The sequence below is a fragment of the Peromyscus leucopus genome, chromosome 20 (assembly GCF_004664715.2).
Source record: "Peromyscus leucopus breed LL Stock chromosome 20, UCI_PerLeu_2.1, whole genome shotgun sequence".
NCBI lineage: Eukaryota > Metazoa > Chordata > Mammalia > Rodentia > Cricetidae > Peromyscus > Peromyscus leucopus.
In genome coordinates this window covers 2,888,164-2,915,586 of record NC_051080.1, presented here as the reverse complement: position 1 = coordinate 2,915,586, position 27,423 = coordinate 2,888,164, and the positions used below count along the sequence as shown (strand labels likewise).

Genomic DNA, 27,423 nt, shown 5'->3' with positions numbered 1-27,423 from the left:
ACATGGTGGGAAGGTCATTCCAACACAAACTCTGTGATGCAGCCGCTGATTGGACTCTCCACTTTCCCCCTGGCACCTGCCCCGTGTGCAGGGGAGTTGCATTAAAGCTGCCTCATCACATGACTACCGGCCCCGCCCCCAACACTGTGCGGCTGCAGAACATGTTAACACTGGCTCCTCTCATCTGGCCTGGCTTTACCGTAGCACTCGGGGCGGCTTTCTGGGCTGTTGGATTTATAGGGAGAATCACCAGGTGCAAAGAAGGGGAATTCTAACCCAGAGACCCACTGAAAAGCATAGGTCGAAGGCAGGCGGAATGCTGGGTAGGGGCAGCAGCCGGATGGGGCCTGTGGCCTTGAGGTCACTGAGGAAGCAGCCAAGGAGGGACCTGGAGACAGGGTGGCAGGCTTGGACCTGGGGACGGAGCAGAATTCGGCGTGATCCCGGGAGAAGAGATGCTTTTCTTTCTGTTCTGATTCCTCTTATTGCACCTTGTTGTTCTCAGCCCAGTCCCATAAGGACTGGCAGCCTCTGTCTGATGGCGAAGCTTTCTCCTCACCCCCGCCCCCCGCCCACGCTCTGTGGTCCCTGTCTCACTCCATCAGAACAGCAGACAATGCGAGGTGACTGCATGTCAGCTAGTTCTGAAATTTCTAGAGACCCCTCCCTGTTCCTACTTGGACGATACACTCCCCACATCCAGACACGCAGGGCCTGTCACCTGCCATGTTAGAAACAAGGCCTTCTCTTTTGATGCCCTCTCTTGTCTCTTTTGGTTTTAATGATTGTTAGCGTGCACAGATGTGTGCACACACGCTAAAAAGTTGTTTTCTGGAAAACCACATGGACAGCCAGTTTGGTGGTGATAGCTGCCCTGTGCCAATCAGAGGGGCCGGTTATACTTACGGGGCCCAAGAAAGCTCACTTCACTTTAGACGTTGCATACATGCAGGAGAGCAAGCCAGAGGATGTCTTTAAATGTGCACATGTCCGAGCGTAGGCATGGAAGTGGAGCAGTTGCAGTGGTCCACGTGACGTAAGACTGACGGGCAAAGCTAGAGACCAGGACAGTGCTGCTGTGCCCGTTCATCCTCTGTGACCCTAGCCACTAGTCCACAGCTGTACAGGAAGGGGAAACTCTTGCAGGGTCTTAGGAATTTTATTATTTTAGAGTATTGAACAAATGCTGTCTGCCTCGAGTTTATTCTATAGCAGAGTGGCAGTTCCGCTTACTAAACGTGAACCTTCAGTCGCCCTCCGGAAGCCTTCTGCAGGAAGGGCAGTTCCAGGGCAGTAAATTTATTCTATTTGAAGAGGAATTCTAGGTCTTGCTCCCACGAGTAAGAGAGGTCCCAGCGTGTGGGTAAGCCAGACACCGTTCCTACCGTGTGCTGCTTCGGTCGATGATGGAAATGGCCACGGTGTGAGAAGCAGGACTAAGATGCCTGTCTCTGCTCCCCCGCCTGCCCGAGTTTTCCATAAGAGAATAAGCCTGGGTAGTTCTAGAGTTAATAGTCCACCCGGTGGCGGGAAGCCTCTGGAGAGGGCGCAGCCATGACCATTCCTTCAAAGGCATCTATTGCAGTACTAAGCTGAGTCCCTAACAAGGGCCCCAGGCCTCCTAAAGGAGGTCGCCACTGCCTACAGACTGCCCCCAGCATGCCCAGCTGGCACTAGGAAATCTCTCATCTGGCTGTTCATTCCTGTCACTGTGTCGAAAGCAGTCGTCATGGATCAGCTGGAGGCATTTGCTCAGAGAAAGTGGTTTGAGTTCCAGATGCAGGAATCCTTCCGGTGACCTCCCCCCCCCCCCACTCACTCCTTCCCTACCTTCCCTCACCTCTCTCTCATTTGCCATTCCCCCCAAAACTTGGACCTGCCAACTCCCAAGTAGATAAGAAGCCCAAAGTCCAGAATAGATGATCAGCTCAAGAGGGAGTTTCATTTTTAAACTACCTAGCTGGTTTTGGTTAAGGTAATATATATGTGGGCCACTGAGAGCCCAAAGCTGCAAGTTGGAGCAGTAGTCCTCAGTGTGGGGAAGGGGCAGAGATGCCACTCTCCGTCAGCGGCAGTACTGACTGGTCTTTTGGGCAAGCGGAGAGAGCTCAGAGGACCTGCCCTGGGGCCTGCCAGCCCTTCTCAGGAAGAGTATCTGCAAGATACATGCCAGCTACATGTACAGCAAGGTACCCAGCAGTACCTGTGTTTGTTCAAGTAGGATTTCCCATGGGGTGTATGTTTTCATTCGGTAGCTTGGCTTCTTCAACATGCCAGCCTTTGCAAGATGCCACCTAAAACTCAGCTAAGAAGCCGTGACCCACTGGCCGCCATCCACGCAGATGGGCTCCACTGTCACTGTGCTGCTCCGCTCCTAGGCTCCGCCCTTCACCTGAAAGGGGAATGTCACCCTAGCTGTCCTGGGGTACTCACGTCAGTCTCCTCTCCTTCCTCAAACCAAAGACCAGAAATGGCAACAGCCCTGCTGTTGGCAAAGGAACAGCCGCCCCTGGCCTCTCTCCTCCGTAGTGTGTACCCTTCAGACCTTGCTGTTAACTCCGAGGGGGTTTACCGCTGTGAAACATGCATGCCTCTCTGTTGTTGGTACATAGTTCTCATTAAAGCCATGTTCCCTCTGCCAGATGCTCAAAGCTATCTCACAGACTTTGCAGAGTTTTACGGGCGAGAGTAGTGTCCTGGGCAGTCTGGGGATGGTAAAAAATGTAAGCATTAACATCCAGTGGGGTTTTCTCGTCAACTAAGTTATATTTGTATCAGTCGCCAAGTATAAGCTGCCTTCGAAAAATGTAACCTGTCTTACAGGTTTCTAGAACCCAGCCTTGAGTTGTGTGTCTAAGCTGTAGAAATCTAGCTTCTACCAGTGATAGATTTCATCATGATTAGGGCAGTGTGACGTACCCAGAGAGCAGAGGGCGCAATGCAGTGTGTCGAGTGAGAACATTGTCATTAGGAGGGTACTTTCCAGGAGAGGGGAGCCTGGTTTCTTGCCTTGTGGCTGTTGAGAACACCACGGTGCCAGTCCTTCGGGAGCACAGTTCATTCTGCTCCACAGCTTAGCACTCAGTGTCCAGTGTCCACAGCAGAGAGAAGCCATGAGTAAATTCCACCAAACCTGTTGACTGTTTTATTTGTAAAACTAAGGTGAGGAGTTTTCCAGTAGTTGTGATTAATAAATAAAACTATGCCAGGCAGTGGTAGTGCATGCCTTTAATCCCAGCACTCAGGAGGCAGAGCCAGGCGGCAGATCTCTGTGAGTTTGAGGCCACCCTCGTCTACAAAGTGAGTTCTAGGACAGGCACCAAAACTACACAGAGAAACCCTGCTGCAAAAAAACCAAAAAACAAAAATAAAATAAAACTCCACTGCAGAGGCCAAGACTATGCTTAGAGGAAAAACCCTTGCCTAGCATGTGTAAGGCCTCGGTTCAGGTCCCAGCACTGAGGGAAAAGTACGTTTTACAGATACCTCTTATTTGATAGGATTTTTGTATGCTGTGAGCAGTGAGGCTCAGATTAGCCGCAGACTTGTGAAAACAAAGGTTCAGAGAGATCACCCCTGGTTAGCTAGTTCTCCCTTGCTCTAAGTATCTGGCACCCGTAGTTTACTGTAACACGTGGGCACCTTTGTAGACCAGCACAGACCGGGGTTGACAGGAGCTGGGCAACACCCTGTAGTGGGAAGGATTCACAGAGCAGACGACAGGCTGGCTTGCCGTGAAAATCCGGCATCTCCAGGCTCCTCCCCCCCCCCCCCGCGCCTCGGGGGGGCAGCTCTCTGCCCCACACCATGGTGTGCCCGAGCTCCATTGTGACGATGCTACCACACACATGAGTTAGCACAACCTGGCGAAATCTGCTCCTGCTGTTTGGGAAGCAGCTGTCCATTTGCGGATCATCCCCTTCTCCTGTTCCTTTCCACATTTCATGGCTTTTTGATGCTCCCACCAAAAGGTGAAAACTATAGAATGAGGAGGTAAAAGTCACATCCGATTATCCAGCACTTTTAATAAGTGCACAGAATAACATGGAGAATCTCCAGAGTAAAGAATTCTGGGTGCCCTTGCTTGAAGGATTAGACATTTGTAGTACTGACTATTTGGTCTATAAGAGATTTCTTGGTCTGAGAATTAAGAAACAACTGCCTTCCAGTCTAAACACCTTCATGTATGAATTGGAGAATCACAAAATGAATGATCTAGAAGGGAGAGAGGCGCCAGCTATTTTCAGCATGGGGCAGAGCAGATGTCTTCTCGGCCATGTCTTCCATGAGTACAGTCTGAGGCAGAAACTGTCGAGACAGCCTTTCTGGGCCTCAGCAGCTCTGGGCCTCGGCAGCTCTGGGCCTCGGCAGCTCTGGGCCTCGGCAGCTCTGGGCCTCAGCAGCTCTGCTCAAGGCATCGATGCCCCACAACCGCCAATGTTTACTTCATAAGCTCGTGATGTGATGGGAGGTGCCGCCTGGCTGCCTCCAGCATAATGCAAAACCCAGGAAACTTCCACTCCTAAAGGCTCTTTGTTTTTCTAACTTAGTTCCTGAGCTTTACTTACTAATTTTTTTCAACAGTATGCCAGTCTTTTTAGTTTCAAGAGCAGTGATCTAACCCAAAATCCCCCAGAAAGCTTTAAGCCATTTTGAATTCTAAAACTGTGAAGAATGAGTTGAGGCCTGGACCGAGCAGAGGCGTAAGAAGGCAGAGGCAGAGCAGCAAAGGACCTTGAGGGAGACTCGCGTCTGCTCTGATTTATCCAAACTGTTTGGTAGAGGGAATATAGCTTTTTCTTCTTCCTTGAGCCTGCAAAATCTGCATGCTCAGCTGTTGCCTGAAAGAGATAACTGCCTTGCATAGTTGTAAGACTCCGTACGGTGCTGACCCAGAGGGCGGCACTCTGACTCTGAACAATTGTGTCTTGTTTTTCAGAGGGGGAATGTCTGTTGAAAGGCTTCTCGTGAGCTTGCAATTGCTCAGATCTCCCTGAGGGGTGTATTTGGTCAGTTGAAAAGGAGGGAGACTGGACTAAGAAATCGTTTTTTCTGGTCCCAGGTTGGTGCTTAGAAAAAAATGAGTCAGCTTGAGCAGGGGAATTTGTATAAACTGAAGTAAAACACAACTTATTAAAATTCACTCAAATATAGTACAGAGACTTAGACATCTGGGGTCCTGCCTGTGGACCTGTCCAGTTAACACCAGTTGCAAAAAAAAAAAAAAATAGTGTTTCCTTGCCAGAAAAGCCACAGAAATACCATTCCCCTCCTGGAAACCAAAAGAATGTGCCTTTCCACTTCCTGCCAGCACTCAGCAGCCTCCCCTCCCCCTTCCAATGCAGGTGGTGGTGAATGCCTTGGTGGGCGCCATCCCCTCCATCATGAATGTGCTGCTGGTGTGTCTCATCTTCTGGCTGATTTTCAGCATCATGGGAGTCAACCTGTTCGCGGGAAAGTACCACTACTGCTTTAATGAGACTTCTGAAATCCGGTTTGAAATTGATATCGTCAACAATAAAACTGACTGTGAAAAGCTCATGGAGGGCAACAACACGGAGATCCGGTGGAAGAACGTGAAGATCAACTTTGACAACGTGGGGGCAGGGTACCTGGCCCTTCTGCAGGTGGTGAGTGAGACTGCACAGATGACCTTCTCAACCCTGCTCCCCGAGTCAGGCTCACTCTCCGGGGCCCTTGATAACGTGCCTTCCCCAAGTCAGCTTCAGGGAAATACCTTTCCCCTGGCTTCCCCGATCTCACGGGAGAACCTGCTGAGCAGCCCCTGGAAATGCTGCAGTGGGAAAAGGTGCTAGAGCGGTGGTTCTCGGCCTGGGGGTCCCGACCCCCGTGGGGTCGCAGAACAGTGTTATTTACCAGTAGTAAAGTTACAGTTGTGAAGTAGCAATGGAATGATTTTGTGGTTGGGGGTCACCGCAACATGAGGACCTGTCTTTAAGGGTCACAGCATCAGGAAGGTTGAGAACCACTGTGTTAGACGGACCGTCTCTCCCCGAGGTGGAGTGTGCAGCTAAAGGGGAGATGATGAATTCAGAGGCCAGTTTGATAGAGTAGGAAGCCCTGGGGACAGTACTAAGGATTGGCCAGCCCTGCAGCTCAGCCCCGGACGTGGGTGGGTGTGGGTGTGTTGTTCTGCCGTCCCTCGCTTTCTTGCCCCCTCACCAATGCTTGGACCGTTTGTTGGATGAGACCGTGTGCGGCAGGGAGAGCTGGTGGGCTTTGCCTCGGGCAGGTGTGGAGCTGGCACACTAACGTGTCCTGGATGTGTAACTCGAGACAGATCGCTCAACTTCTGTGACCCTTTGGTGAATCTAGATAATGATACCGTGCCTAGTTATTAAGAGAATTTGTGATTAAAAAATATCTCAGCACAATGCTTAGCACACAGTTAATTAAGGTAATTGTTATTCCATGATTTTGTTATTACCATGCCTGTGTCATTCAGTTGTTGTTAGTTTGAAATGTAATAGTGCAGCAAAGTGCCCCGCCCAGCTAACCATGAGACACACTCACTGTTCGATGCAGCAGAAGGGAAGTTATTGGGATGCTCTGCATTCCTGTCCCATGATGGTGCCTTTGCTGGCCTGTCACAGGTTAGGAAGTTGGGGCTTGGGGGCTGGAGAGACGGCTCAGTGGTTAAGAGCACTGACTGCTCTTCCAGAGGACCCGGGTTCAATTCCCAGCACCCACATGGCAGCTCAAAACTGTCTGTAATTCCAGTTCCAGGGGACCCATGGCAGAAACACCAATGCACATAAAAAAAAAAAAAAAAAAAAAAAAAAAAAAAAAAGTTGGCGCTCCTTGGGTTTAAGCTGTAATGGAAGGGTAGAGCCCTTGCCTAGCATGGACAAGGCCCTAGGTTCAATCCCTAGCACCACAAAATAGTTAGCTAATTAAAGAAGGAATTTGAGCTTGTGACTGGAATCAGAGCGGCGCCAGAAACTCAGTGTGCAGCCAGCCGCTCGTGCAAGTGTTCACTCCCAGTGTGTGCAGCCAGCCCCAGTGCAAGTGTTCACCGCCAGTGTGTGCAGCCAGCCGCTCGTGCAAGTGTTCACTGCCAGTGTGTGCAGCCAGCCCCTAGTGCAAGTGTTCACCGCCAGTGCATGCAGCCAGCCCCTAGTGCAAGTGTTCATTGCCAGTGCGTGCAGCCAGCCGCTCGTGCAAGTGTTCACCACCAGTGCGTGCAGCCAGCCCCTAGTGCAAGTGTTCACTCCCAGTGCGTGCAGCCAGCCCCTAGTGCAAGTGTTCACTCCCAGTGCGTGCAGCCAGCCCCTAGTGCAAGTGTTCACCCCCAGTGCGTGCAGCCAGCCGTTCGTGCAAGTGTTCACTCCCGGTGTGCACAGGCCTGTGCTTGCAGCATTGCACAGCTGGTGACTGTCACGTCACGCCAGCTCTAGCAGCTGAAGGAGAGAGGGCCGCCTGGGAAGAAGCCGGTCACAGGGCCGCCTGGTGTCTTAGTGAGGATGAGTTCCAAGCCTGTGGGTCTGCCTGCTTAGTGCAGCTGTGGGGATTTTAGACCCTTGCTTATTGGATTCCCGGCGAAAGAGTGACTCCTTGGTGGCCGGTCCCCAGTGTCGCCGTGGGCTCCGCGCTCAGGCCCTGTAGGCAAACGTCAGTCCAGTCAGCGCTGTCTGGATCAATTTGGTGATATTTTCAGGGAATCTCAGAGCCTGCTTAGAATCTTCCTCGGTAAAGCGACTCCTGTGTCCACGTACACTGTACCTGCCCATCCTGTATTCTTGCCAAACCTAAGCCTGGCCGTCGGGACCCCACCTTGACTCCCGACCACTCCCTAACAGGCACAGTCTAATGACTGACTCTGTTTCCCAGGCAACCTTCAAAGGCTGGATGGACATCATGTACGCAGCTGTAGATTCCCGGAAGGTAAGGACATGGGTGGTGAAACGTGACCGTCTTAAGTGACAGAAAGCGACTGCATGGTAAACCGTCAAGGGAAGAGTGGAGGACCTGAAGTGTCTCTCTGGACACTGACCGCTTGTCCTGTTGACGGTAGATCCTTTTCCTCCTCGCACACGGCTGTTCATGCTGTTCACTTGACCCTGGCGGCAGCGGCGACCACCCTTAGTCTCCCCCCCCCCCCCCCCCCCGAGGGGAAGGGTAGGAGGAGCCCTCCCTCCCCCTCGCTTCCCTGTCCCTGATCCCCGGTGGACCCAGGGAGCAGAGAGAACGAGGCCTCCGCCCCCAGTTTGTGAGCTGCAGGAAGGGAGAGCAGGGCCAGCAGCCTTGGCGTGTTTGACCTGACGTGAGCGCCTCTCCCTCCACAGCCGGACGAGCAGCCCAAGTATGAGGACAACATCTACATGTACATCTACTTCGTCATCTTCATCATCTTCGGCTCCTTCTTCACCCTCAACCTCTTCATCGGCGTCATCATTGACAACTTCAATCAACAGAAGAAAAAGATAGGTCTCTTCCCCGCCTTGCCAGTGGCCAGAGGTCAACCCAGACCACAGGCGCTCTGGCCTCGTCTGTAGAGCGGATCTGTCTTTCTCGGAAGCTCAGACCGCCACCCCACGGTAGCGCTGGCCCCTGTGTCCGGCGGGCGCCCCAGCCAACCCCTTTGGCGTGGGGCTGAATCTGGCGGTGTGTGGTTTACCAAACGTTTCCCTGCTTCCTCGAGTTCCCGAGGCCACTCCTGGGGGGCTTTCCACCAGAGGGCTGTGGTGAGAGGCAGGGCTTGTCACGTGACCCCTGGCGCCCATAGCCCCGTGGGGTCTTGAAGCCCTCAGGGTTCATTCCCTCGCTTGCCCCACATGGGTCATGGTTCTTCCAGAGCAAACTGGATGGCAGACTTACTCTCGTTTATACGTTCAGTCTGTCTGGTGAGTCGAAAGAACCACAAGCTCCAAATGTTAAATTTCATCAAAAGTGAGTGTCCTATCACAAATCTTCTTTTTTTTAATATTTGGGAGGTGTGCACTGGGCACGGCAGTGCAGTGCACACCTTTAACACCAGTGCTCAGGAGGCAGAGGCAGGCAGATAGATCTCTCTTCATAGTTCCAGGCCATCCAGGATCACAAAACAATACATTTTTATTCCCCTTGGTGTGACTGTCCTCTGGTCCCTTGCTCTCCACATCCTGCCCCGAGAGCCTGTGGTCGGACAGTCCTGTCTCACTGCATGGCCTGGCAGACCCCAGACGCCCAAGCTGACACTGGGTAGTTGCCCCAGGAGCGACCCCTGCAGGAGCGCTCTCCCCCAGGCTGACCTTAGAAGGAGAGCCTGTCCATCCTCTGGACCGTGGGCGCTCGGTCCAGCCGCCAAAGCCGGTTCTAATTCAGCTTTCCTCATCCTTCCTTTACTTTGGAGGTCAGGACATCTTCATGACGGAGGAACAGAAGAAGTACTACAATGCCATGAAGAAGCTGGGCTCCAAGAAACCCCAGAAGCCCATCCCCCGCCCTTTGGTAAGTACTCTGGGCAGGTGTAGTTTTTTTTTTTTTTTTTTTTTTAACTCTTTGGGGACCTGCCACCCAGCTCCTAAATAAATACATGGAGACTTATTCTTACTTATGAATGCCTGCCTTACCTTGGCTTGTTCTAGCCAGCTTTTCTTAAATTAGCCCATCTCTCTTTAACTACATTTTGCCTCTGGGCTTTTTACCTTTCTTTATTCTATGTATCTTTCTTTCCTTCTTACTCTGTGGTTGGCTGTGACTGGGTGGCTGGCCCCTGGCATCCTCCTCTCCTTCTCCTTTTCTCGCTCCTCACTCTCTTCCCTAGATCTCTCCCCCCGTTTATCCTCTCTGCCTGGCAGCCCCGCCTATCCTTTCTCCTGCCTTGCTATTGGCCGTTCAGCGCTTTATTAGCCCATCAGGTATTTAAGACAGACAAAGTAACACAGCTTCACGAGTTAAACAAATGCAACATAAAAGAACTGCAACACATCTTTGCATCATTAAACAAATGTTCCATAAGCAAATGTAGCACATCTTAAACTAACCCCACTACAGGCAGGCTGGCCGCACATCTGGGTGGAGAGGACACACTAGGGTCACTGCGGAGGAAGCAGAGAGAAGTGACTGGCTGGCTGCCTGGTGGTGCCTGCTGGTCCTCTCCTAGAGGATCCCCATCCACAACTCAATGAGACATCATCAGCCAGGGACCGGGGCGAAGCCGGTTTATTAGTGCTTGGCCTGGGCTGGGAGCCCTCCTGTGCGGCAGCACACTGCCAAAGGTGAAGGAAAGTGGCCCTCCTCTCCCTGTTCAGGATTTGGTATCCAGGCATGGTGGCACCAAGGCAGGAGTGTCACAAAGTAGAGGGCGGCCTGAGCTACATAGTGAGATCATCTTTCAGATAACAAGAGCATTAAGGTTTGGTCAATATTTTCTCAGCTGCTGGGCCCTAAACATGTAGCAGGGAGGATGTATGCAGGGCCGCTTACATCCCATGACCAGGGGGCAGAGGGGAGGTAGCGAGAGCTGGCTCCTCCTTTGTGCCACCTGGACCCCGGCCGCCGGGATGGCGCTGCCCATGTTCGGGAGGTCCTGCTCCCTCGCTGGTCTCGGGACACACCTCACTTCTCTCCTGGGTGTTCTCCAGTCCACTCTGGAACTTTTAAGAGCGAGAATGCTGCCGTTTCCTTCACGTTCAGGCTTTGCACCTGGTGCCAGCAATGGAAATACAGAGAACAGGAAAGGCTGTTTCCCAAGCTCCCTGGATCTGGAAGCCAAGCCGGTTTCATTCCACGTTAAAGTACAAAAATCATGGGACCTGGAGAGATGGCTCAGCTGAGCACGTGGACTGCTCTTGCAGAGGTCCAGGGTTTGCTTGCAGCATCCTGTCAGCAGCTCACAACCGCCTGTAGGGACCCGAGGCCACGGTCTCCTCTCCGGGTACATGTGTACACATACCATACATCCACATTAAATGTAAACAAATCTGTAAAATAACTATTATAAACATTACAAATGCATGCACGCTTGCACACACACACACGCGCATACACGCATACGCACACGCATGCACATGCATACGCACGCGCGCACACGCACGTCTGCTCAGATCTGGGCCGGTGGTCCCAGCACACTGGAGTCTGAGGCAGAAGGACGGCTTTTGAATTCCAGGCCAGCATGGGCCGCATCGTTGAGTTGCAGGCCAGGCTGTAGCACAGAGGGAGACCTGGCCTCAAAGCCACTGACTGTGTTTGGGGCTGAGAGAGGCAAGGACGACCCCCAGCTTTGTGGCTTCAGAGCCGAGATGAACAATGGAGAGGAATGAGCTGGGTGCTCGGGGAGGGCATGGTAAGTCGGCACTCTCAGGAGTCATCAGGAGAGCTGGTGAAGAAGTGTGAGTGGAGATGGTGACGGAGGCCTGGGCCCGGCTCCCCTGCTCCCTGTGTCGGAAAGGAAGGAATTCAGGACGAAGGCGGCAGCTGGCCAGGAAGAAGGCCTCCCGTGTGGTGAAGTCATGCACTCAGGAGAGCAGGATGGTGCCTGAGGACGCGCTGAGCCCAGCTACCCGGATGCAGGCTGTCAGGCCCCTGACAGATACTGGGGACGCCGGCCACCGTCCCTGAGCAGGCGACAAGGGCCACAGGAAGGGCTGGGCAGCGGCTCTGTGGGTCTATAGGTTGCCGTGGATACTTTCCGTGAACACTTGCCTATCTTTCCTTCGCAGAACAAAATCCAGGGAATCGTCTTTGATTTCGTCACTCAGCAAGCCTTTGACATTGTGATCATGATGCTCATCTGCCTTAACATGGTGACCATGATGGTGGAGACGGACACCCAGAGCAAGCAGATGGAGAACATCCTCTACTGGATTAACCTGGTCTTCGTCATCTTCTTCACCTGCGAGTGCGTGCTCAAGATGTTTGCCTTGAGGCACTACTACTTCACCATCGGCTGGAACATCTTCGACTTTGTGGTGGTCATCCTCTCCATCGTGGGTGAGTGGGCGGGGCCCGAGGACGGGCGGGCGGGACCCAGGCAGGGAGGGGTGCCTCTCCTATCCTGCCGGTGCCGACTCCCCAGTCTTCACAGGCCTGCCGGCAGATCACGTGATCACGTGGGTCGCGTGTCTCCTGAGGGCTCCCAGCCCTCTGGGGTGCAAATGCTGCTGCATCTCAGAGGCAAGAGAGAAATTTGATTTCTTGGAATCAAGGGATTCCAAGTCTACCAGGAAAGGCAAAAGAAGGTTGTTCTTTAAGTGTGGCAGTGGCCTGGGGAGATGGGCCAGTGTGAAGTGATTTGCCGTGTGACTTCGTTAGGGTTCCGTCGCTGCGACGAAACCCCATGACCAAAAGTGACCTGGGGATGGAAGGGTTTGTTCCCCTCACTGCTCCGTGTAACAGTTCACCATCAGCAGCAGTGAGGACAGGAACCTGAGGAAGCTGATACCTGTGGAGGCCACAGAGGGGGGCTGCTCACTGGCTTGCTCCCCATGGCTTGCTCAGCCTGCTTTCTTATAGAACCCAGGACCACCAGCCCGGGGTGGCCCCGCCCACAATGGGCTGGGCCCTCCCCCGTCAATCACTAATTAAGAACACACCCTACAGGCTTGCCTGCAGCCACAGCCTGTGGAAACATCTTCTCAGCTGAGGCTCCCTCCTCTTGATAACTCTAGTTTGTGTCAAGTTGACGTGAAACTGGTCAGTCCGCTGTACAAGCATGAAGACCTGGTTTTGATCCCCAGAACCCATGTTCTGGGGATGGTGTGCACACTTATAACCCCTTCACTGGAGAGGCAGAGACAGGTCCCTTGGGCGCACTGGCTGGCCAGTGAGAGACCCTGTCTCGAAAAACAAGGTAGACAGCACCTAAGAAATGACACCCAGGGTTGACCTGTGGTCTTCATACACACACACACACACACACACACACACACACACACACACGCACACGCGCACACACGCACACACACTCACGCACACACTCACACTCACGCATACACACACAGACGCACGCATGCACACACGCCCGTGCACACAGTCACACTCATGCACGTACGCACAGGCACACGTTCGCACACTCACACACACATACACACTCACGCTTGGCTGTAGTGAAGTATGAAGTGGTCAAGAATGACTGGAGACTGTTGAGGTAGACAGCGATTGCACTCTGGGGCAGGCAGTGGTGACAGAGTGCGGCTGGAGAGTCCCCCCGAGTTGTCTCACTGGGACCTTACAGCGGCACCAGAACTCGCTCGTCTTAACTTCGCTGTCAGCCGGGTCACCCGGTCACCCGGCAGAAGCAGAAGTCAAGGTGGCCGCAAAGTTCATGTTCCTTCAACCTGAAAACACAGCAGGGGTGAAGTCCTGGCGGGTGAAGAGAGAAATGCGAGCTATGGGCTGTCCTCAGGACAGGCTGCCCTCTTGAAAGGCACCCCAGGTGTGTGTTCCTGCCTTGGTCCCAGAGCCTCGCCAGGTGCACCTGGTTTTCTGAGGTTAGTGGTTGTGGATACCACAGCAGATGACCCCTCTTAACCCATGCCACCCTCCAATTTTGTCCAAAAACGTGTTAGCGTGTGGAACACTGAGTCATGGGACACTTTTTCCCCAAGGAAAGAATCCCTAAGCTAAATTATTGGTGGTGACAGGGACACCAAGATTCCCTTTTGAAAGTCACTGTGCCTGTTCACCTTCTGAGATGAGCCCCAGGGAGTCTGGCAGTGAAGAAGTCTGGTTCCCATACTGTCGGGCTTTTCCTTCTCTTTTGAAGACTTACTCATGTTAGGTGTGCTAGTGCACACCTTTAATTCCAGCATTCTGGAGGCAGAAGCAGGCGGATCTCTGTGAGTTCAAGCCCAGCCTGGTCTACATGGCAAGTTCCAGAACAACCAGGGCTATATAATGAATGAGACCCTGTCTTAAACAGACAAAAAAGACTTGTTTATGAGTGTTTTGCTGCATGTGTATCTATGCACCACATGTGTGCCTGGTGTTTGTGGAGGTCAGAAGAGGGTGTTGGATCCCCGAGAACTGGAGTCACAAGTGGTTGGGAACCACCATGCGGGTTCTGGGTACCAAACCAGGTCCTCTGCAAGAGCAGCCAGTGCTCTCAAATGCTGAGCGCCTCTCCAGCCCCCACTGCCCACTTCTACTTGACTGTGTGAGTAACAAAGGCGGCTCACGTCTTAACGGAACATGCTGCAAGCCGTGGCCGTTCTGATGTCCTGTGTGTCGATTGACAGTGTCGAGGGAACTGAGGCCCAGACAGGTTCCCGAGACCTGTGGCTGGAGAGCGAGCATTTACCTCTGAGTGAAGGCCAGCCTCAGCCAATGCGTGCTCCCAGCTTCTCTGAAACATGTGACCCTTGCCTACTGCACATGGACACTTTTGCCAAAACACTAAAGACGACAGGAAGTGCAGACGAGTCACGCCGTGGTTGTACCGTCCTCTAACACAGCGATATCGAGGCTTTCAATGTGGAGATTTTTATCAACTGTTAATCCATTCAGAAAGGAAAAGCATAGAAATTCTCTTTAAAAGTAAAAGGAAGGCCCGTGAGATGGCTCGGTGGGTCAAGGCCCTCGCTGCCAGGCCTGACGACCCGAACTTCATCTCCACGGCCCACTCTGACCTTCACACCAGTGTCACATCATGTGCACACGGACACACACAAGCATATACAGACACATGCACACACACACAGACAATAAAATGTACTATATATATATATATATATATATTTTTTTTTTTTTAAAGATTTATTTATTTGTTATGTATACAGTGTTCTGCCTGCATGTGTCCCTGCAGGCCAGAAGAGGGCACCAGACCTCATTATAGATGGTTGTGAGCCACCATGTAGTTGCTGGGAATTGAACTCAGGACCTCTGGAAGAGCAGCCAGTGTTCTTAACCTCTGAGCCATCTCTCCAGGCCCTAAAAATATATTTTTTAAGTAAGAGGAGTTAAAATGAACTGGTCTGTGAAGTACCTGAGCACCCGCTTCATGGTTCTGCTGGGGACACCACTCACCCCTCAAGCCTTTGTCAAGTGCTGTGGGCTCTCTGCAGCCTGCCTGTGTGTGTGTCTGCTGCAGCCTGCCTGCCTGTGTGTGTGTGTCTGCTGCAGCCTGCCTGTGTGTGTCTGCTGCAGCCTGCGGGTGTGTGTCTGCTGCAGCCTGCCTGCGTGTGTGTGTCTGCTGCAGCCTGCCTGCCTGTGTGTGTGTGTCTGCTGCAGCCTGCCTGTGTGTGTCTGCTGCAGCCTGCGGGTGTGTGTCTGCTGCAGCCTGCCTGCGTGTGTGTGTCTGCTGCAGCCTGCCTGCCTGTGTGTGTCTGCTGCAGCCTGCGGGTGTGTGTCTGCTGCAGCCTGCGTGTGTGTGTGTGTGTCTGCAGCCTGCCTGAGTGTGTGTGTCTGCAGCAGCCTGTGTGTGTGTGTCTGCTGCAGCCTGCGGGTGTGTGTCTGCTGCAGCCTGCGGGTGTGTGTCTGCTGCAGCCTGCCTGCCTGTGTGTGTCTGCTGCAGCCTGCCTGTGTGTATCTGCAGCCTGCCTGTGTGTGTCTGCTGCAGCCTGCCTGCGTGTGTGTGTCTGCAGCAGCCTGTGTGTGTGTGTCTGCTGCAGCCTGCCTGTGTGTGTCTGCTGCAGCCTGCCTGTGTGTGTGTGTCTGCTGCAGCCTGCCTACCTGTGTGTGTCTGCTGCAGCCTGCCTGTGTGTGTCTGCTGCAGCCTGCCTGTGTGTGTGTCTGCTGCAACCTTACCTCTTTTACTTACATTACTGGGAAGCAAAGGGGAGGAAAGGAGGCGGCTGAGGGCCTAGCGCCCACCCGCCCCCAGGAGATCCACCCGCCCCAGGAGATCCACCCGCCCCAGGAGATCCACCCGCCCCAGGAGATCCACCCGCCCCAGGAGATCCACCTGCCCCAGGAGATCGATCACAGCTTCTGAGGAGGAGAGTGCCTGCCACTCTCCAGGCTCAGCCTCCTTCCCTTCCCGCAAAGCGAGATTCTTTCCTGGTTTATTTTATTTTATGTGTTTTGCCTGCATGTACATATGTGCACCACATGTTTGACTGGTATCCAAGGAGGTCAGAAGAAGGTGTCAAATTCCCCAGAATTGAAATTGCAGACAATTGTGAGCTACCATATGGGTGCTGGGAACTGAACCCAGGTCCTCTGGAAGAGCAGTGGATGCTCTTAACCACTAAGCCATCTCTCCAGCCCCAAATTTTATTTTATTATTTTGTGGTGGGTATTTTGTGTGCATGTATGGCCATGCACAACATGCATGCAATACCCCGGAGGCCAGAGGAAGATGTTGGATCCCCTGGAACTGGAGTTCCGAATGGTTGTGAGCCACCATATGGGTGCTAGGAATCAAACCTGCGTCTTCTGCATGAACAACAAGGCTCTTAACACTGCACCATCTCTCCAGCCCCACTTTCCTGGCTTAAAACCTTCAAATGAGAGACTCTTGAGCTTTCTGCAGCTGAAGTCACAATACTTACGAACTCTTATAGCTAAGAGACACTTCAGTGGTTAAGAGCTTCGTGTGCACGGATGCTCATCTTGTCTCCTAGCACGTGGAAGGCAGAAAGCAGCATTGCATGGACAGAGCAGCCCTGCTTCCTCCAGCCCTCCCTTCTGGCCCTTCCGTCTCCGCTCCCTTCTGCAGTCTTCCTTGAAATCCGCTCTGTTGCTCCTTTAAGTCTGCCTGAGGCGGGTCACGTAGGCGTGGACACAGAGGACGCCCGCTTGTCCATTTCTTCCACTTCTGCCTGCAATTCCTCCTGCACCTCCTGCTTCGAAACTGGTGCCTGTTTACACCTTCCAGCCCACAATCTCAGAGCACCAAGTGGAAGGCCACCCTGGACAGCCTCCTTAAATCTCCGAGGCTAACACCCTCATGAGGAGCTGGGGGGTGAGGAGCAAACCAAGAATAAGATACATCGAAAATGTGTAGCATTAGCAGAATAATTAGGACATGGAAGTCAAAGGGTATGTGTCGCAGGGGAACCGGGACCTCTCGTTCCCTGTTCACAGTTTAGAAACCCCAATGGCATCGTAGAGAGCATTCAAAAAGCTGTGTGTGAACACACTGAATAAATGGATCTCCCAGAAGGAAAACACAGATCTGCTTTGTTTGGGTCACAGGAAGGGATAATGTAAAGTCATTTTCATCTGAAGGAACAGTCTTGCAGAAAAAAAAAAAAAAAACCAACCTCTGAAACCTATACATTAGAAAGATAATCCTGTATCATCTCCTAACCATAGAGGACACCCTGCTTTTAATGAATTCACACATAGTAAAACTAACAACACCAGAGCCGCTGAGGTGTCCGGGTCCTCAGGGGTTAGGTGCCAGCCGCTGTTAAGTTTGCTAAACACGGTTCATGTTGGTGTTCTCTACTTTTCTATATGTTTAGAAGGTGTAATTATTTTAGTTTGAGGGTTCAGCTCGAGTCAAAGGCACTCATTTTACATGCCCTTTGAACTTCTACGTTTCATAATGCCAGGTAAGAGGAGGGAAGGGTGTCTCTGTCCTCCGTAACGGCGTCCTCTGTTCCTCCTTTAGGAATGTTCCTGGCTGATATCATTGAGAAATACTTTGTTTCCCCAACCCTGTTCCGAGTCATCCGATTGGCCCGCATCGGGCGCATCTTGCGTCTGATCAAAGGCGCCAAAGGGATTCGCACCCTGCTCTTTGCCTTAATGATGTCATTGCCTGCCCTGTTCAACATTGGCCTTCTGCTCTTCCTGGTCATGTTCATCTTCTCCATCTTTGGGATGTCCAACTTCGCATACGTCAAGCACGAGGCTGGAATTGATGACATGTTCAACTTTGAGACATTTGGCAACAGCATGATCTGCCTGTTTCAGATCACGACCTCGGCTGGGTGGGACGGCCTGCTGCTGCCGATCCTGAACCGGCCCCCCGACTGCAGCCTGGACAAGGAACACCCAGGCAGCGGCTTCAAAGGGGACTGCGGGAACCCCTCCGTGGGCATCTTCTTCTTTGTCAGCTACATCATCATCTCCTTCCTGATCGTGGTGAACATGTACATCGCCATCATCTTGGAGAACTTTAGTGTAGCCACAGAGGAGAGCGCTGACCCACTGAGCGAGGATGACTTTGAGACTTTCTACGAGATCTGGGAGAAGTTCGACCCCGACGCCACCCAGTTCATCGAGTACTGTAAGCTGGCCGACTTCGCCGACGCCCTGGAGCATCCTCTCCGCGTGCCCAAGCCCAACACCATCGAGCTCATCGCCATGGACCTGCCCATGGTCAGCGGAGACCGCATCCACTGCTTGGACATCCTCTTCGCCTTCACCAAGCGGGTCCTGGGAGACAGCGGGGAGCTGGACATCCTGCGGCAGCAGATGGAGGAGCGGTTTGTGGCGTCCAACCCTTCCAAAGTGTCTTACGAGCCCATCACAACCACTCTGCGGCGCAAGCAGGAGGAGGTGTCCGCCGTGGTCCTGCAGCGCGCCTACCGAGGACACCTGGCTCGCCGGGGCTTCATCTGCAGAAAGATCACCTCCAACAAGCTGGAGAACGGAGGCACACACCCGGAGAAGAGGGGGAGCACCCCGTCCACGGCCTCCCTCCCCTCCTACGACAGCGTGACGAAACCCGACAAGGAGAAGCAGCAGCGGGCGGAGGAAGGAAGAAGGGAAAGAGCCAAGAGGCGAAAAGAGGTCCGAGAGTCCAAGTGTTAGAGACAGCGAGGAGGGACGCTTACACCCGCTTAGCCCTGGCACGCGAAAGCCTGTTTACAGACTCCCGAATCTCGCGGATGCAGAGCAGCTGTGGAGACGCTGGACCGGAAGACCTATACCAAACGTAGTCTGCTTACACGGGACACGGTCGGCCGCATCTGGAGCAGTGACCTGCCAAGGGCAAAGGACCCTGCTCCCTGGACTCAAGATTTTCTATCGCTTGGGCAGGTGGTTACTGCATGTTCCACACTCAGTCAATGCAACTTAGGACTACACTAACAGGACACAGAGCAGAGGCGGCTGCCGTGGCAGCCAAATGGATTTTATTTTTTCATTTGTTGATTCTCAGAAGCAGAAAGCATCACTTTAAAAGTTTGTTTGTTCATGCAAACAATATTTGCATTCTTACATTAGTTAAGCTAAGCAGCAAAAAGAAACACACACACACAGACACACACACACACACACACATTCAGCCTATGTCACTAATTGTCTGTTTTCTTTGACATAAGCAGCATCTTCTCCACATGGGCGTCACGTGGTTTGGAGATGGGTGGGGGAAACAATCAGGTTTTTTCAGGCTGAGGAGGACTTGCTCAGGCCAATTCCAAATACTGTGCTCGTTCAATGCGTAGAAATGATTTGCATGATGGCATGCCGTGATCAGAAGTCATGCATGAGATCCATACACCACAAGACACTATTAATCCTGTCCCCTGCACTGGGTCAGCCTTTGGACAGGACCCAGCCCTGCACCGTTCACTGTATTTGGAGAAATGGTAAGAGTTCCATACCGGCTGCAATTCTTTCTGAGTTCTTAGAAGTCTTTCATACACCTCTGGGTAGGGAAACATAATTAACCAATTGACCACCACCACCACCACCACCACCACCAGAAACAATCCAACCCAACAAGCAGATGGATCCGTTGTGTGTACATGTTTAACAGACATCTCAACATACAGCCATTGCTGCACATTTTGCAAGGTAAACTATCTAATGCTGCTCTGTCCAGTTCCTGGGGAGACTTTGGCCCCGAATGGCTTGTACTATTAATGTCACTGTAAAACCAAATCCTAGGGCTAAAAAAACAAATAGGAAAAGAGTTCATTTGTATCTTGCAATATTCTAACGATTGTTTAGCCTTCCTCCTGGAGAACTGTCACTGGGTAGAGATACAAGTGCTATTCCAAGTAGCATGTATCTCTAGGAGGCCTTTGGGGGACTTACAGAAACCTTTCTTTGGGGACTATGGGGTGCTCACTTCATTCGGTGTCATGTCTGTCTGCATTATGGCTTTTCTCAGGCTCAGGGAGATGTGGAAAGGGGTTCAGGGGTTCTGAACCTGCAGAGGGATTCACATGCTTCATCTCCTGGTCCTTCCTGCCTCCATCACCCTCCTCCAACCAGCAGGGCTCCCCTTCCCAGCTGTCCAGGGCTGGGTAAGGGCAGCAGTGTTGCTTGGGGTATGGCTGCGGGCTCTTCCGTTCATGGTCTTCAGATGACGGTACCTAGCAGGACCTGAGGTAGATAGAGGTGGGGCTGCTCTGGACCGAGCCCGCTTGGTCCTGTCACTGCGCTGGCTTTTGTGAGAAAGGGACTTGAGTCATCCTCTCGGGTGTTGCGGCTTCCCTGGCATTTCCTCTCTGCCCACCTTGCTTTCTGCTTAGTGGCCTGACCACTGTCGTCAGGGGATGACTTCTGGGAGAGCGCCATGGCTTCCATCCCATCTCCTGCTCTGCAGAAGCCAGCTCTTAGTCCAGGGTGTCTCCCCTGAACACAAGGCTTCAAAGCCAAGATGCTGCACTTGAGTGTTAGAAAGTCTCTGGGAACCAAGTCAGCACCATCCTTCCTGAGCACAGGGCGGAGGGAAGGAAGCGAGCAGTCCACCACTAGACCCGTCAGGCCAGTCTGCCCTGCCTGCGGTGGCGGCAGCACTTTGGATGTGACCTCACAGTCCCCTTGACTAGTTTCGCCTAGAACTAACCACAGCCAGCCGGTGAGCAGAGCTTCCTCTGGTGGGACCGGTAGACACTGTCCTGCTGTCCTAAGCGTGCCGAGACCTGCTCGGGAAGTGTGGCCAGGCCACTGCTGCTAGGACGAATGTAGAGAACCACGTACAGGCGCGTGACGTCGTAAACAGCACAAAACAGAAGCTGACGTGTGTGGTTATTCTTTTTAAGAGAATTATAAATACTGTAATATATAATTTTATTTTATTGGCATGCCTTTTGTAAATACAAATTACTAACTTATTAAATAGGAAATGGCTTCTGGCTTATGCCATTGTCATGTTTATTTTTATTTTTTATACTTTCCTTTCTTCTTAGAACTAGATGCTGTCAGCCAATGTACACCCCAACCAGACAGACAGACAAAAAATTTTTTATTGCTAATGGTCTTTTCCAAAACAACAAAAAAATATATATTTTTGTTCCAATGTGCAATAAATTCTAACCACTTCTATGCAAGATTTGGCTAAACTTAATCATTGTTCTTAGATCTTGAGATGGGCAACAGCTATTTGATCTTGCTAGGAGCACCAAGCGCCATGCTAGGAATGTCCTTAAGCTACTAGAGCCTAGATCTGACCCTCCTGACCCAGCCCAGCAGGCCGCCGCCTCCCTCCCTCCCTCCCTGCATCCCTCCCTCCCTGCGTCCCTCCCTCCACCCGCCTCGGGATCTCACGCCTCCGCCCACTGATTAGACCTCCCCACCTGTTGCCCTCCCCCTCCTTCCCTGCACCTGGCCACTCCCCCTCCCTCGCTCTCCCTCCATCCTGCTCCACACTTCTTGTGAACCACACCATCACCAGCAGTTCACACCCGCAGTTAACAGGCATCGAACCTAAAGAATCGGTCGGCTATGGCAGTTCCGGGTTGGTTCCGTTTTGTTTTGTTCCGTGTCCTCACAGAGTGAGCAAGTGGCGACGCTTTGCCAGATATTCACGAAGCCCACCAATCAAAGAGCAGCAGCAGCCAGTACCACTGCACATATATATATATATATATAGATATATAAATATAAATATTTATTTTTTTGTAGCCGGGTCCTTGGTGCAGTATTTATATTCCACGATCCTCCTTTAAAAATAAAAATAAAAAGGACAAAAAGCAAAAAGTCATGTGATGCTGTTCATTTAAAATGCAGAGCCAAAGCCCCTGAGCAGGAGCCTCCCTGACTGCTGGTCACACCGTGAAAACACTCCCCTCTTCCTTAACTTCCCTGTGGCTTAGGGTGAGGAGACTGGGAAGCCGAGCCGAGGGTGAGAGCCAGAGTGGCCTGCTCGCCATCACTTACGCATTTGAAGCTGTGGGCAGAGAGATACAAGCTCCCTGGCAAACCGAGCCCAAAGGGCCTCTTTCATTTGATCTCCACCACCAATGTAAACTGTACAAGATCAGTAGAGTGCTAGTGAACGCATGGAGGCCAGCGCTGCGCTAAATGAGACGTGATTTCAAAGCAGTCAATTACTATAAGCCAGAAGGAAACAAAATAAAAATGGCCCTTCTTACCACACGAGGGAAGCCCGTCTTGGCTGTGTCTGTTGTCCGACTTGCCCATTCTCGAGTTCTGGAAGGGGTCTGGGAGCTGGGACCCTGGAGCATTTGGGAAGAGGAGAGAGGAACCAGAGCCTCCCAATTCTGGCTAAGTAGAGACTGCAGAGAACAGCCAGGTCCCGACCCCCAGGACGCTGCTGCCGGTTGCATGTGGCATTACCCCTTAGGCTGGACCCCTCCCTCAGCTGCCTGACCCAGCAGAGCCCCCAGAGATGACCTCAGCCAACCCAGCTGGACTGGCCTAACTTCTGCCTCGTTCATGGAAATGATTTCAGAAAAAACTACCCCCGTCCCCCAAAGCTAGCGCAAGGCGAGGCGAGCAGCTTCCGCTCCGCTAGCTAGTGCTGGGCCCTGCCCTTCATCCACTCCCATAACCAGACCAGCAGGCTGGGGCCGTCCCCTTCACGTGTGTGCAGGGGCGGGGACACCCCTCTCCAGGCCGTGTCTCCTGGTCTGGGGACACTCAGGAGGTCTTGAAGTGCCCACTCTGCCTGGAGAGATTGGCTGGTAGGTCAGTCCCCACCTTGTCCTCAGCCCCAGCCTCCAGGCCTTCTGTGGAGGGTTCGGACTTAGTGACTTGATTCCTGGGCATCCTCCGGAACGATGCCTCTTTCTTTTCTCAGACGTTGCCCAAAGTTTTGCAAAAAGCTTCGTTCATTTTCAGGTACTCCCCCACCCCCTAGAGAATCAGCTGCCGGCCAGTCAGTCGGGGGCAGGGGGCGTCGGGAAAAGAGGAAGTCTGGGTGTGAGGCCAAGACTTGCACTGGGCTAGTGCTAATTGGCTCCTCTTCTCAAGGTTTCCTCCATCAAAACACTCCTGAGGCGCCCCTGCCCCTGCCCCTGCCCCTGTTTGCTGTACATAGAGGCTAAGTGGGGCGAAGTGGGCAGGTGTGCACATGTGGTGTGCGTGCGTGCGTGCGTGTGTGTGTGTGTGTGTGTGTGTGTGTGTATGAAGAATGTACATAGGTAAAGGGGAGCGTGGCCCAGTGGTTCCAGAAGAGGGACAGAACTGTGTTCCATCCCCTAGCTTGACCACTGGCTCGCTGTGTGGCCTTGGGCAAGTCACTTAACCTCTCTGTGCCTCAGTTTCCCCATCTGTAAAATGGGGGTAATAATACTGACCTACCTCACAGGGGTGTTGTGAGGCTTTAACTAGGTGTTTTGTAAAGCGATCTGAGATACAGAGACCAAGGCGCCAGGGAAGGGCAAAGCATACTGTGGACTTGAGGAAGATGAACTAGTACCATAAACGCTGCTATTCTGAGAGCCATTTTAAACTGCACTGCTCCAGCCCATCCCCGCTTCCCATCGCCAGGACAGCAGGTCGAGAAATGTCTTTCCTTGCACTTGCTTCTGGGGTTCGTGATTCTTACAATTTTCCCCCCTTGCTGTATCTCCTTCCTTCCCCGCCTCCACTCGTCCCTGTTGTTTATGCGGAAATGGCAGAAATGCTTGAGAAACGAGAATGTATAAGCGGATCGGAAGTTTATAGTCTGAATTTTCAATTTTACTTTGTACTGTACATCTTTTTACTTTAGAATTTGCAATAAAGGGTTACGTCAATCTTGTTTTCAACTCTCCTCTTGGACTGGCTTGTCTTTCTGTCGCGGCTTTCGCCCCGATCCCCTGGCCATAGGATGCTGGCTGCGGGTTCTCCAGGGCTTGGCTCATCCCTCGGAGGTGGGCGGGGGAGGTGCCAGGTTCCCGCTGGGCCTTCCGGAGGAGTGGCGCGGCACACCCCAGCGGGGCCCCAGCTCCTTACTGCACCCGCACCGCCTCTGGGGCGCAGACTGGCCAGTCGGCTCTGGGTTCAAGAGTCCCCACCGCGCCCCTTACGGAGTGGTGAGCAGCTTCCTGGCACGGAATGCATACAAGAGTGTGTCCAAAAGCGTGGCTCGGCGGGCGGACGCTGGGCAGCGCTGGGGACGCCTGGCCGGCTCCCGAGGCCCACGACGCCCGTTTCCATCCACTCGGCGACAGACTGCGCCCTCCACCGCCTTTGGAAACTTTATAGTGGGGCGGCTGCTGGGGGGGGGGGGCGCTGCTGGAGGGGGGGATTCACAGTGGCAGGCCGTCGGGGGAGGGTCCCTGCGGCGTCCAGGCCGGGGGCAGGAGCGGCTCTGCTTCCCAGCCGCAGGGCGCGGGGACCGGCTTGGGCGGGCCGGGGGCGCAAGGCCGAACGGGGTCGCCGTCGCCGCCGGTGATCCACAGCGTGAGCACAGTGATCATCGCCCCGGTGCCCAGTGCGCCCACGAAGCCGGCAAGGAGGCCGAGCGCCAGCGGCCCGACCCAGGCTGCTGGGCTCCGCGTGTACGGGGGCTGCGGCAGGCGCTCCACGATCAGCTCGAGATCGTCCCAGGAGGGCACGGAGACCGCGGAGCGACGTTCGCGCGGGGCGGGGGCCGGGGCCGGGGCCGGGGCGGGGGCCGGGGCGGGGGCCGGGGCCACCGGCGGCTGCACGTAGTTCGCACCCGACCTGCGCAGCTGCAACGTCGCCTGCTGGTGGAGGTTCTTGGCCAGCTCCCGCGCCACGTCCGGGCGGCCGCTGCGCCGTAGGGCCCGGGCCACGCGGTCCCACGACAGGGCGGGGGCCTTGGCGGCCAACCAGGACGCCAGCGCCTCGCGGCAGCCGTCGGACACCTCGCCGGACCCAGCTGGCGCGCCCTCCGGTCCCTCCGACGGCTGCCCGGCTGCCGCCCGCCGCCGTTGCCCCACGGTGCCCTGCGCTCCAGGAGAGGCTGTGGGCGGCTTGGGCCGGGCCAGCCAGTCCTCAGAGAGCCGGGCGAACTCGGCGTCCACGTCGGGCTCCGGCGCCTGGAGGAGCGATCGGAAGTGGCTGCACTCCTCCGGGGTCAGCAGCTCCGAGAGGCGGACGGCCGCGTGAGGGCCCATGGCGTCCAGCGCGCCCGCGGGGGCCAGCGCCCGGTTGCAGAGCGCCAGGACCAGCGCCCACGCCATGGCTCGGCCTGAAGGAGGGCTTCCGAATGCCGCGAGGCTGGGGATTGTGGCGGCGCAGAGGCGAGGGACATTCGTGGAACGCGGACGTTCCTGCCGAGAGAAGTCAGCCACCGCGCGGGGGCCACAGAGCTGAACGCTGAGTCTAGGGGAAAGCGGCTCCTAGCAGCCCTCTCCCCCGGTGGAGGGCGGGGATTGGGTGGCAGTCCGGGTCTTATATTCAAGGGCCTAATCTAAACCCACTGAAACCCTAGTCTAATTCATTTGTTATCCTTCGACTTCTATCAGAAGGGTTGGACGCTCTGCAGCCAAGGTCCAGATTCTCTCGGCATGCTCCCACGTCTGCTAGATTAAACCCTCATCTTCTCCCATCCCCACACACTGGACCCCCCACTTACCTAACACATCTGTTCCCAAGGTGGCTTGACTGTGATTTGGCCCCACAGTCCCGCAATTCGGCTTCCATGGTGGACCCTGCTACCTCATGCCCTCGGGGAGCCACGCACACTGTCCACACACATCATAGCCCCGTCTCTAAGTATCCCCCCCCCCCACCATCATGCCCAACACACTGCAGCTAGACCTTTTTACTGCCTCACCCACGAGACTGAGGTCCCCGCGTTGCCCCGATAGTGACCAGTATATTCAGCAGAGGTTTGTGGACTCAGTGTGTGAATTCTTGCGAAGCAGGCCCCTGTCCACAGCCACCTGTCCACCTACATGCAGAGGCTTGAGGGTAGCTTGGGGTCCCGCCTGACTCCTCCAACCTCAGGTGTCCCCCCCCACTCCTGTCCCCATTTTATGCTCTTGTAACAAACATGAACGATGTCAACAATGCCCTCTCCAGTCTCCATGTTTTGCTGACCTCTACCCCTCCTATCTGGGGAGGTTCCTGACTTGTCACTTGTGGGTACTTCCCCCCCCCCCCGTGTGTCTGTGTGTGGTGTGGGGGCACCTGTATGTAAACTAGTACAGGCCTGAGGCTGATGGGCTCGATCCCTCTGCCTTATCCACCAAATCAGGGTCTCTCAGTTGAAGCCAGAGCTCACTGACAGGGTTAATCCAGCTAGCCATCTTACTCTGAGGGAAGCCCTACTTCAGCCTTCCAAAGGCTAGAATTACAGGTGAGCTGCCATATCCACCCAGCATTTCCACGGGTGCTGGGGATCCAAACTCTGGTCTCCACATCTGCATGGTAGGCACTCTGTCTGCTGAGCCATCTCTCCAGCCCTCTTGGGCACTTTTTTCCCCCTTGTTTTTCAAGACAGGGTTTGTCTGTGTAGCCCTAGCTGTCCTGGAACTCACTCTGTAGACCAGGCTGGCCTTGAACTCACAGAGATCCGCCTGCCTCTGCCTCCTGAGTGCTGGGATTAAAGGTGTGGGCCACCACCTCCTGGCTCCCCTTGGGCGTTCTTCACTGGACCACTCTTCTAGAAATACCAGGGTCTACTCAACAGAAGTCCCCAGTGACTGCATCAAAACCAGACAACTGTGCCACCTGCGAGGACCCGCCCTCTCCCAGCACCCTTCCCTGCTTCTATATTATAGTTATGTATTTATATGGTCTGCTTGGGAGCCTGGTCCCACTACGGGTTCCCAGGGGTGTCCCTGGCAGCTTGGTTTTACTCAGCACCCACAATGACATCATTCAATAGGTACATGATAACTGGAGGAGGGCACATCTGGACCACCAACGACCAAAAGGCAGGGCTCTTTGAATCCTGGAAATAGTCAACTTGTCTCTCCGGAGGATGCTTCTGGCTTTGCCTCCTGCGCATAGAGTGAGAGGGAGCCCAGCACACTTCCCCTTGGCCTGCGGCAGGCAAAGCCCTGGGGCAGCAGTGGGTCCCAGCCTCTCCACAGAGCTCCCGGTGCCCCGAGTTTTCCCACCTCTCGGTCTATCGTGAGCTGTCGGAGATAACTGAGACTGAAAGAAGGTGAGGAAATGGACAAAGGCCTTCCTGTGGCCCGAAACACTGGGCTTTGGATGTCTCCACACCTTGCCCTCCACCGTGTGGAAGACAAGTATGACCCCTCACCTCAACCAGGGCTGTGGTCACGCTCCTGAGGGCCTCTCTTCCTCTTCAGCTCCCTTCATCCTCCAACATGCTCACACTGCGCTGCTCCGTGTGCTTCAGAGACTAGGGCTACAGTGACAGCCGGGAAGGATTTTTAAGTGACCTCAGGCCAGCAATGGACAAACGCTGGCATGGAGTGAACGGCAATGTCCCATTACTTTTTGCTGAAGAGACAGAAACCC

The 27,423-nt window shown here is 53.8% G+C and overlaps 2 protein-coding genes across 9 annotated transcripts in view; one reads left to right on the top strand and one right to left on the bottom strand.

The window, feature by feature from the left end:
* Nucleotides 1-23,783, top strand: part of Scn8a (sodium voltage-gated channel alpha subunit 8) — a 184,150-nt gene extending 160,367 nt beyond the window's left edge. For all 8 annotated transcript variants that reach the window (XM_037197355.1, XM_028874539.2, XM_028874541.2 and 5 more), the window contains 6 exons: nt 5,346-5,630; nt 7,852-7,905; nt 8,307-8,444; nt 9,346-9,450; nt 11,664-11,934; nt 17,501-23,783. In XM_037197355.1, coding sequence (XP_037053250.1) covers nt 5,346-5,630; nt 7,852-7,905; nt 8,307-8,444; nt 9,346-9,450; nt 11,664-11,934; nt 17,501-18,648 — 2,001 coding nt within the window. In that variant the 3' untranslated portion in view covers nt 18,649-23,783. The remainder of the gene's footprint in view (nt 1-5,345; nt 5,631-7,851; nt 7,906-8,306; nt 8,445-9,345; nt 9,451-11,663; nt 11,935-17,500) is intronic.
* On the bottom strand, nt 23,690-26,041 carry LOC114696545 (transmembrane and death domain protein 1-like). The gene has a single exon (XM_037197356.1). The coding sequence runs from the start codon at nt 25,164-25,166 to the stop codon at nt 24,267-24,269; it is 900 nt and encodes a 299-aa protein (XP_037053251.1). The 5' UTR covers nt 25,167-26,041; the 3' UTR covers nt 23,690-24,266.
* Between the last annotated feature and the right edge of the window lie 1,382 nt (nt 26,042-27,423).

Excerpts from the sequence above, each read along its gene's own strand:
- LOC114696545 (XM_037197356.1), bottom strand. The coding sequence starts at position 25,166 with ATGGCGTGGGCGCTGGTCCTGGCGCTCTGCAACCGGGCGCTGGCCCCC.